General features: G+C 33.4%; 1 protein-coding gene across 1 annotated transcript; it reads right to left on the reverse strand.

Annotated features, from left to right (window-relative positions):
- Positions 1-732: 732 nt before the first annotated feature.
- Positions 733-7,253, reverse strand: LOC101249016 (metacaspase-1). Its single transcript, XM_004229670.5, has 5 exons — positions 6,636-7,253; positions 5,485-5,815; positions 4,981-5,101; positions 4,628-4,852; positions 733-1,103 (listed from the first exon to the last, which is right to left on the reverse strand). The coding sequence occupies exons 1-5, from the start codon at positions 7,006-7,008 to the stop codon at positions 1,044-1,046; spliced, it is 1,110 nt and encodes a 369-aa protein (XP_004229718.1). The 5' UTR covers positions 7,009-7,253; the 3' UTR covers positions 733-1,043.
- Positions 7,254-11,547: the final 4,294 nt, after the last annotated feature.

Raw genomic sequence — 11,547 nt, forward strand, 5'->3', positions numbered from 1 at the left:
GCCTACTTTGTTTGTAAAGGAAAAAAAAATTTCTATTCTTCACTTTTTGTAGTTTGTTAACAAAACCAAGGAAAAAGAAGGGACAGGAAAGAAAACAAAAAGTTTTCCACTAGAACTCTATTAAATTCTTCCTAAACTAATAAAGTTTGTGTGTTTACCAAATAAACAATTTTCTTATTTAATTTTTGTGTTTGATGATTAAATTTAAAAAATATGATCAAAAGGACATTTATATAGGGTGGAGGTGAGTGAGAAGAGGTGGAAAAGACACCGTCAATGTCACTTGTGAAATTTATTTTTTTACTCCAATTTATTTGTACCAATGGAATATACAAAAATTAAAAAAGGTATTATAAAGAATATATTCCTCCATATCAAACACACCCTTAACCATACTAGTTTTTAGTTATTTAAACAGAATGGTGCTATTTAGTGCTTATAGCTTTACTTTATATAGGTTCAGAGAAAGAATAAAATGCTAGTATTATATTAAGAAAAAAAAAGATTTTTATATAAATAATTGGTACATTTTGTTGAAATCAAGTTATTCCAACCATGAATAATTTATAAATATCAACCAATGTGTCATTTGATTCACATAACTCTCAAATCTCAGTTTCTACTTTTTGTATTTTGCAAAAACAACTTGAAGCAAATATTTTCTGAAAAAGATACAAAATTGAGGTAGCAAATTCACCTAAGCTGGTAGACAAATCCATTGAAAAATGCCTATATAAAACACTCAAATTTATTTTATACTAAAAGGCAAAAGAGGAAAGGTAAAGCATCAAACTTCTCAAGTAAAGTACAAGGAGCTGCATCTCAGCTAAATTTTTGAACAGATTCAGTAAATCTGTAGATATTGCAACAGTTAAAGGTCAGCTATATTGACAATAATTTCATTATAAAACTTTCTATCAGAAAGCAAAGCTATTCGCGTTCTCATGCCTAAAGCAGCATATGATAGGACCCGACGAATTTCTATCTTTACAAAAAAATCCAAATCCAAACACACCAAAAGGAGGACGAGGGCAGAAGGAATATCACAATGAAAATGGCTTCGCATACACATCGAATGGCTGGCAAGCTGTTAATTGGGGCTCCTGAAAAGTGCAGGGCAAATGTCAAGAACTACACTTACATTCTGTAACTCAAGGAAAATTATGGTAGAATAATGAATATACGCCTCTACGAGTAAGTTTGATAATGGTCATAAAAATGGAGAAAGCTGATAAACACAAAACACGTTAAGTCTTTCAGAGCATAGCTAGTGCATTTATGCTCTTCCTAACCATGAGCTGCAAATGGAGTTGATGCTTCGATCAATGCCAAAAAGAATTTTAAAACGTGGGTGAAATACACAAGGGTACTGCAATGAACTCCCAAAATCACCCAAAAGGAAGAACAAGATTGGATCAAGCCTAAGATAACTCAAGTAATTGCAAAGCTCCAAAATTTGAAGTTTGAAAGCCTCAAGTGAGCCAAGATTTTTTTTCAATTCAAAATAGATTTGAATTATTCAAATATATGATATTGTTGACATTCTACTTAATGGTAAAATGGAATCACTAGATAACTAGAACTTTAGAAATAAAAGTGTGTGCAAAGCCAATTTTTTTAATTCAAAATGTATGGAATTGTTTTCAACATTTCACATAGATGATGAGAATTTTAAAAAATATTACATTAAATTTATATACATGTTTATATATAAATTTTATTGTACAAATTTAAACCACTTATTAGAGACAGTATTCAGCATCTAAACACTGCTTCTTCAAGAGCATTTTTTTCTTTATCAACAGGTTGAGCTGAGATCTAAACCTTTTAAATTCTTAAATCACCTAGCAAAACATGCACAGTTCCAGGACATTGACAAGCATGCATGGCAGGATAATGGCATGGGGAGAGTGTGGCAGAAATTAAGGAGGGTGAAGCAAGCACTAAAGACTCTCAATACAACTGAATTTCAGGGAGTGGAAACTAGAATCAAGTTGTACAGATAACAGTTGCAGGATGTACAGAGCTCTGTGAGCCAACCAGGCCAGCCTATAAGCTTGATTGACCCAGAAAGAGAGGCGAAACTAAACCTAGACAAATAGTTAAATGTAGAAGAAAGCATCATGAGACAGACGTTAAGGGTGCAATGGTTGAAACTGGGAGATGAGACATGGTAATACATCTTACTTCCATGCTAGTCTAAAAAATAGGCTAGCTCAGAATAGAATCACCAGCTTGACCAGTGCAAATGGAAATATAATGACAAGCAGCAGTGATAAAGAGGAGGAGATACTTGGTTTTTACAAAAAAAATATTGGGGAATTGTGCAAACCAATTACCAGCAGTAAATCACCAAGCAATGAGAGATGGGCCTAGATTGGATAGAGGGCAACAATCACATCTGATAGTGCCTGTCTCAAGAGATGAAATACTACAGGCTCTACAGGGAATAAATGACAACAAAGCACCAGGGTCTGATGGTTTCAATGCCATCTTTTTCAAGAAAGTGTGGGCAACTGTAGGAGAAGAGATCACTGATGCTATCCAGGAGCTTTCTTATCAGGAAGCTGCTTAGTGCCACTGCGACACTAATCCCTAAAATAGACAATCCATCAAATATGTCAGAGTATAGACCTGCCTCATGTTGTACTGTGGTGTACAAAATTATTTCAAAAGTGCTCACTATATAGAATGCAGAATGTGATTGATAGTCTAGTACATAAAGGGAAGTCTGCTTTTGAGCCAGGTAGGCTGATAAATGACAACATTATCTTGAGCACTGAACTGGTCAAGGGCTATGAGAGGAAAGGGGTATCCCCTAGATGCATGCTGAAAGATGATATGAGGAAAGCATATGATTCAGTGAAACAGGTACTGATTCAATTGAAGTTTCCAGTATGTTTGTGGACTGGATTTTCCAATGCACAAGCACAGTGTCTTACGCTGTCTTGATTAATGGCTTCCCCAGCACTCCCTTTGAGGCAGAGAAGGGGCTAAGACAAGGATCTCCACTATCTCCTTATCTCTTTGTTTTAGCCATGGAATATTTCACCAGACTGCTTAAACAACTGAGGAAGTCCCCAAATTTCAAGTACCATCCAAGATGTGCTAAAATGCACCTGGTCCAATTAAGCTTTGCTGATGACCTACTCTTGTTTGGTAAAGGCGAACTCACATCTGTTAGACAAGTTTATGAGCTTTTCAAAGTTTTCTCATCAGCTTCTGGGCTGGAAGCTAATATAGATACAAGCTCCATTTATTTTGGAGGAGTGTCACTTGACATGCAACAAGCTATACGACAGGAACTAGGCTTCTCACAGGGCACAATGCCTTTTAGATACTTAAGAGTCCCCTTAAGTACTAAGAGAGTAACTATTGTGCAATGCCAACCATTGATTGACAAGATTATGGGAAGGATACAGAAATGGACCTCTAGGTTCCTTTCCTATGCAGGAAGGGTCCAACTTATCAGAGTGGTGTGTCATTCTCTGTGCAAGTGTTCTGGTCGCAGATGTTTATCTTACAAAAAAAGTGATCAAATGCATTGAAGGGTTATGTAGAAGTTTCATATGGACTGGAGGTGCAGATATATCAAAGAAAGCATTGATTGCTTGGGATCAGCTATGTAAACCAAGGACTACAGGAGGCCTAAGTTTTTTACGTATTCAGTAGTGGAACAAGGCAACCATCTGCAAACTCTTCTGGAACCTGAGCAAAAAGGAGGACAAGCTATGGGTACAATGGGAGCATGTGTATTATGGGAAACAAAGATCAGTGTGGAATATCATGGTGAGGAAAATACTACAAGCACATTAATACTTGGAGGCTGCGGGATGGAATGTGCTATGGAATGAAGCACAAGTAATACAAATATTGAAGTTCTCAATTAAGCAAGTGTATCAACTGCTGAGAGGGGAATATTCAAAAGTAGATTGGAGGAAACTGCTGTGCAATACTATTGCTTGCCCAAAAAATGGACTTTTATCTTATTTTTAACTCTACATGGGAGCCTCCTGACAAAGGAGACCACTTGCTTGGGGAAGTGTGGATAGCAACAGGTGTATACTGTGTGATGCCGGGAATGAGGACATCGAGCATCTATTCTTCAGCTGCCCCTACTCGGGTCAGGTCTGGCAGAAGGTTCTACAATGGCAAAATATCCAGAAGCAGGAATCGGGATAGAATGATGGGCACAAGACAATTACAAAGGGAAATTACCAGAAGCTGAAATCTTTCGAATCACACTTGCAGCCAGTGTTTACTAGATCTGGCAGGAGAGGAACCATAGGATTCTTCAGAAGAAGAATAGAAGCTGTGGAACTCTAATTAAGAAGATTGTTTAAGAAGTCCATATCAGAGGAGGAACGAAGCCGAAATTAAGCAGGAAAATGCAGATGCTAGATTGGTACCCTATCTAATTAACTACTGGGTTATACGTGGTATTGGATAGACTTAGCAATGGTTTGGGGTAAAGTATGATAGAATGCTGGAAGTAACAGTTCTGGAAGATGTCCAGACTGTTCTTTTGATTTGTAACTCTCACTTGGTAATAAAATCAGTTTATTTAGACAAAAAAAGGAAAAACAATACACTTCAGTGGCAAATTAACATAGCTGGTTCAAGTTACCTGACTAAATCCTCCACCCATACCACCACTACCTCCTGTCAGAAGCATGGAGATGAGAGATGTAACAGCACCGCCACCAAAGTCACCCCCTGAACTTCCACCAGCTTGTCGAATAGCATTTCTCATTGCCGTCAATATACTTCCATATGTGGCACCATGACCACGCTCAATAGCTTGAATGAAACAGAAAGTCATAGCACCAGTTGAAGTTATTTTTGAAAGAGCCTGCACATCAAAGTCATTAGTTTCCTAATAGCTTCTAAGTTTAATCCAGTATACAGAAAGAGAGATAAACTAATAGTTTCAAGTTAAATTCAGTACACAAAAAGAGGGATAACATTAATTAAACTTACAGATGTATCAGCTGAAGTTTGATCATCATCACAACCACTAAAAGAGAAAACTTCACCACCATTAGTTCCTTTCCAGACACCAGAACGGGGACGATGGTCTTCCCATACATATTGCCCGCTCCTGTTTTCATGAAGGTATTAACTTCTGTACTGTATATCATGTTCTAATTTAATCGTATTTATAGAATTTGTTGTTAAGTCAAACCATATATATTCTCGAACTGAAGAGTCACTTATGGAACATATCATATCTCAAATGTCAAAGTAACCTATTAGTGAGGCGGCTCTTACTTATCAGACCACTATCTTAAATGAAAACAAAACAAAAGATACTTCGTTAATCTTTAAGATTAGGAATCTCTTAGTTGTAAAATAAATACTCATTAAACATATTTAATGAAATTCGACTTCTTGTTTATCCAACTATACCTAAATGCTTCAACCAATAGATAATAATATCTAAACAGAGAAAATATCATAAATTACTAAGGATAAGTGACATACCTGCTCATTCTACAAAGGAAGGGGAGGTCTAAAACAGTTCCGCTGTGGCAAGCATCTATAATGGCATGAAGTTTTACTCCGTAAGGAAGAGGCCTGACAATTGTTGCATTGATTTCATCATCAACAATCATACCCTGAGTTTCAAAATCTAGAGGACATAAAGTTTCATCATATCCATCCACTTCATCTCCATTGTAATTCCTTTGTCTTGAGCCATGACCAGAATAATGGAAGAGTAGCGAGTCTCCCGGTTGGCATCCCTGTACAAGCCAATACAATGCCATGCGCATGTTCTGTTTAGTCGGAGTTCTGTATGGATCGGTTTCCTCTTCTGCACATGCATTTTGACAAGAGAGTTGAAATTATGAAACACAACTCTTAAAACAAATTACCCAAAGTTGTAAATATTCAAGCATCCACACTTCTGAGATTATTGTCAATGTAAAAAGGATAAACTATGATAACTAGTTGTTTCAAACAATAGGAGAGTCCAGACATACAATCATAAGTATTCATCCTTGCAACTTTGTTAGCTACAAAGGAAAATGTGATTTTCCTTTGAAAATTGATGGTGGCAATCAAAACTTAAAAGACTGTAGAGGTTGCAAAACTGACCAAATAAAAAGAACTATTAAAAATACCCCCACCCTGAACCCCCATACACCTAGGAGACTGAAAATCATTTTTTTCTCAGTTACTCCTTTGATGACTCTTATTCCCTCATTGTTAGAGGTTGAGGCCCTAACCACACAAGCCTATCCTTTGAGCCTCTGAAACATTATTGATGATCATTCGCTTAAAAGGAGCTCTTTTGAAAGGAAATTTCCTTCTTTGACATGGTTTCGTAACCACATGTATACCGGGGAACAAAGTTGGGTATTGTTTTGCCTAAAAAGGAAAGATAAACAACTTCTGCAATCTCAATCAATGTTTCCCCTTGCTATCATATAAATAAAGTTCTCCCTTTCATTACATTTTCAAAAGGTCATATCAATTAACTACATCCCAATCCTAAACAGTTGAGCAAGGTAAATGCCATCTCCAAAGGAACAATTCTTAAGCAACAGAATCAAGCAAATCATCCTAATTTATGCAATTCATATAATTGTCAAAACAGCTTAAAAAGCACAAAGATTCAATCTTCTTTTTACCAGTAAGCATAAGAATAGACGCCTCGGGAAAATGAAACTTGTTGATCAAGAGATATTTCATACATTTAGCATCATTAAGGCATCCTTTCAGCTCATGCCTAGAATACCTATACGATACACCAACAATCACAGCTTTCTTTCTTCCATGAGCATTAGGTGGTGGGCCAGGAGGTGCGTGGTTGTAAGGGGACGGAGGTGCGGCGGCGGAGGAAGACGGTGGTGGGTGCTGGTATTGATTATGTGGTGGTGGAGGAACAGCACGCGGGTCAGCCAACTGTGTTACTGCCTGACAAATCGCACAACGAATGGATCTTGCACCTGGTGGTAGCTGTAATGGGGTATGACAATTGGAACAGTTTACCAGCATCATCATGGCTGATCTATGGCTCAAGAAAATTGGGAATTTTTGTTAAGAATACAAAGAAATTTTGGGTTTTAGGGTCAAGGGAGAAAAATTGAGAGAATCAAAGAAGATGAAAATGGAGGAATGATATGTTAAAATTTGAGAGTATAAAAATATGTAATGTATACAAAAAGGTTTTGACTTTTTATTATTTGGAAGAAAGAATCTCAGAGCAAAATAAAATGACAATCGCTAACGCAATTTGGCATTTTAGTATTATATAAAAAGTTAATTTTAATTTTATTGTTCCAAGTTTCCATCAAGTGTTTCGTCCGCGTATGCATTGATACGATAACTTATCTTTCGTTTGATTATAAATTATGAAACTGAAATTTGAAAATTTAAGTTTTTGGAGCTGTGAATTTTATGACTTGAAATTTTTATTTGATATTTAACTTGTTTTTATTTATTTTTTGTAAGGAAAAGTCTCAATTTCTTTTCCTTGATCAATTTTATGGCCAAACATATATTTAAAATAAATTTTTAAGAATTTATAATCAAATTTTAGCTTAATATATAAGGGGTGCGTTTCAATTTGATTTAATGTATTATCTATTCAATTTATCAATTTTTGGGTTTTAAATATGATAAATCAATAATCAAACCTATCACATATCTTTTCGAGAAAAAAGATAAATATTTTCAGAAACTATAGTAAATAGTATACAAATACCCTCGGTCATACTTAGCGGTCATTAGTAGCCCTGTCGTCCAAATGCAGAGCACATTTGTCTCTCACTCTAATGGAATAATAATTAGTGATGCATGGCGTAATCCAATGGCTCAACCCGATTAAACCAATTAATTGACCCAAAACTTAAATACCCGCCCATCACCCGTTTAACCCACTCCATACACCCATTACTCAGACCAACTAATATATCTAAAAACCTAAATAGAAATATTATTTTTGGTTTAACCAATAAGAGAATGCTTATAAAATAATGATTAACTTTCACATATAGCAAATATAAAAATCATATTAGTACGTTATAGCTATAGTTTTTGTTAGGGGTGTACAAATCAAACTGAACGATGAACCAAATCAAACAAAAAAATGAACGATTTTGTGGTTTTGTTTGATCGGTTTGGCGTTGGAAAAAAAATCGACCGCTCTTGGTTTGGTTTGGTATTCGAAGAAAAAAAGTCAAATCGAACTCAAACCAAACCAACATAATATAAGTATATAATTTTATTTTATTTATAGATAAAAATATTATTTATAATCTATTATGTTGATATATTTTGAGTTAGTTTATAGTTTTCAATGTTTATATATATTATTTCAAATTTGGGATTGTAAAACTTTGTAAATATTTTATTTTGTACTAAATCAGAAGTTACAATAATATTGTTATAATTTTTCAAATTCAAACTTAACAATTTACTTTGTAAATATCTCGTTTTGTATTTAATTTGATTGTAGCCTTTGATCTTCATTAATTTAAATACTGAAATTGAAAAAAAATGATTTTACGTGGTTTGATTTGGTTTCTAGAATTAATAAACCGACATAATTGGTTTAGATATTTTTTTAGTGAAAAATCAAACCAAACAGATCCATGTACACTTAGTTTGTATCATTGCGCTCCATAGCAAATTCATGTTTGCTATTGGTTATTAATCTGTATATTTTGACATAAACATACATAAAAAATACGTATTTGAGTCTATTTGTATATTTCGATATACAAATGGATCCTTCATTTGTATATTTCAATATACAAATGGGCCCTACATTAGTATACTAATGGGTCCTGCATTTGTATATTTTGGTATACAAAATGAGTCTTGGATTTGTATATTTTGGTCAATTTGTTATTTCAGTATATAAATGGGATGACCCAAAACATGGTATGTTTGATGCAAATTACAAATAAAAGAAACTATGGCTATAACATTTACTTTGAATTAATAGTTTATTATTTCATACAATTTTTCCTAAAATAAATACATGACTTCTACAATAATTTGATGCAACAAGACATTAATGTAATTTTTGAAATGATCATATAATAAAAATAATAATAACTAACATAAAAAAAACTATACACATTACACAAAGAGATTTTGAGACGCATAAATTTCTGACTTTCTGTATTGGAGTTAATATGAAGTTGCGAATTCAAAGTGAATATGCAGTGTAAATTAAAAGCTAGAGGTCAAAGACAATAATTAGTAAGGTATTGTGATTATGTTTAACATTTATGTACGGTTGAAGGTTTAAATTACTATTGCTTAATGAGTTATCGCCTATCGATTTATCCAATATTAAAAAAATAAAATTAAATCGATAACCCAATAATATATTTTTTTGTAAAATCATTATAAATTGTTAGCCCAATAATGCAATAACCCAATAACAATAAATCAATTATTCTATTTTAATTTGGATTATCGATTAATTCGATTTTTGCACACCTCCATTACATACTCACGTTACACGTTTACGTTTACATTTATTTATAATTTAACACGGATCTAAAATTAAAGCTCAAAACTCAGATTTTCCTCAATAATACAACCCCGTTCATGGCGATCTCCCTCTCCTTGTACAGTCCCAACTTCAACAAGACAAATCTTCATTTCCATCAACCTATTTTTCAACTGTAACTTTCTTCTTCTTCTCATGTTAGGTAGAGAAGATGAAGAAAAAAAAGTTTGTCAGAAAATTAATGAGTTCCGATTGTCATTTACGAAAAAAATGAAGTTATCTCAAATTTCTTTTGTGTTTCATAATCGATTAACTTTTTTGGATGAAGAACATTCTTATATAATTGTCAATATACATCATCAATTTAAAGTAAAAATAACACATTTAGGACAAACAAAAAAACTTCAATAAACATTTGAGCAAATCAAATAATAAATTGAAAAATCCTCCAATAAATTCAAACAACTGGACATCAATTTAAAACTAAATTACTACATTAACAACAAAGAGACAAACTCATAACTTAAAGCACTTGGTGCAACCAATTCTAATATAAATGACAATGGGGACAAAAAAAAATAACAACAGTGGAGATAAAAGAACTGAAGTATCCGTAGAAAATAAGAGGAAGAAAAAGGGCGTGTAGCGTCGACGACGACGACGACAACGACAAACTGATGGTGTGATAGATGAAGGAAGGGATGCCAAAGAAGATGAAGAAAAAAAAATAATTTTTTCCATAAAAAATTGCTCAACTTAATATCTTTCACGCGCTTATAGGATGCGAGTTACAAACAATGTGCTACCTAGGCAAAAAATGTCCAAATGATTCAAATTTGAAAGGGTAGAGGTGTTCAATAAGTACAAGTACCAGTCAGGGGTCTAACGGCCCGTTTGGATGGGCTTAATAAAAGCAGCTTTTAAAAAATACTTTTAAAAGTGCTGAAATTTATTTTTAAAATAAGCAGTTATGCGTTTGGATAAAAGTGCTGAAGTTGTTATGTCAAACGTGAAAAGGGAAAAATGGAAGAAAGAAATGTTAGGGTTATATGGGTAATTTGGAGATTGTATAAAAATATTAAGCACAAAAAAATAAAAAAGTGGTCAGCTTAAAACAGCTTATAAGCTAAAAAAAAAAAGAAAAAGCACCCCTACCCCAACTTTTAACTTTTGGCTTAAAAGAAGTTTTTTTTTAACTTAAAATAAGCTGTTTTGAGTATTGCCAAACAGCTAAATAAGTCAAAAACCAGCTCTTAAGTCAGTTTGACCAGCTTTTAAGCTGAGCCAAACAGGCTCTAAGTCAAAAACCAACTTTTAAGTCAGTTTGACCAGCTTTTAAGCTGAGCCAAACAGGCTCTAAGTCAAAAATCAACTTTTAAGTCAGTTTGATCAGCTTTTAAGCTGAGCCAAACAGGCTCTAAGTGTATTATGCGGACAACTTTAAGGGATCATGGATGACTTAAACCTATTTATAGTGATGTAACCTTCATTTTTTCTAAAACAATAGTTTGGAAAAAAAAATATTACTTCTCGAATTTTAGGTTTTATCAAGAAAAACGCCACACTTTCAATCTTCTTCACTGTTGCCTTTTATCTTCTTTGATTTCACATCGGTAAGTTCTGTTGATCGATCAAAACTTTTTTAAGATGACTTTCTTTTATTATTGTTTGAATTACAGATGGTATTTTTATTAGAATTTGTAAATGTCATAAATTAAATATACATTACTTGGGAGAAGAGTGAAAAATATCTATCGCTAGATCTGTTGATTTTTCAAATAAAAGGAATTTGTCAATTTTATTATAGTTTTACCTATGTTGAAGTAGAGAAATAACTAAATATATTTACTTTTAAATTGGAAAAATTAAGATATTTTTGCAACAATTGTTTAAGTATGAATATTTATATTCCATAAAAAATCAAATGAAGAAGTTCAATTAGGAAAAATTGAATGAAAAAGAGGGCCTATTTATGATTAAATATTAAATAATCTAATTAGACAATTAATTTGAATTAATATAGTGTAAGATTTCCCTTCATTATTTAAGGAAGGAGTCCATGAATTCATTCACCC

The sequence above is a fragment of the Solanum lycopersicum genome, chromosome 1 (genome assembly GCF_036512215.1).
Source record: "Solanum lycopersicum chromosome 1, SLM_r2.1".
NCBI classification, from domain to species: Eukaryota; Viridiplantae; Streptophyta; class Magnoliopsida; order Solanales; family Solanaceae; genus Solanum; species Solanum lycopersicum.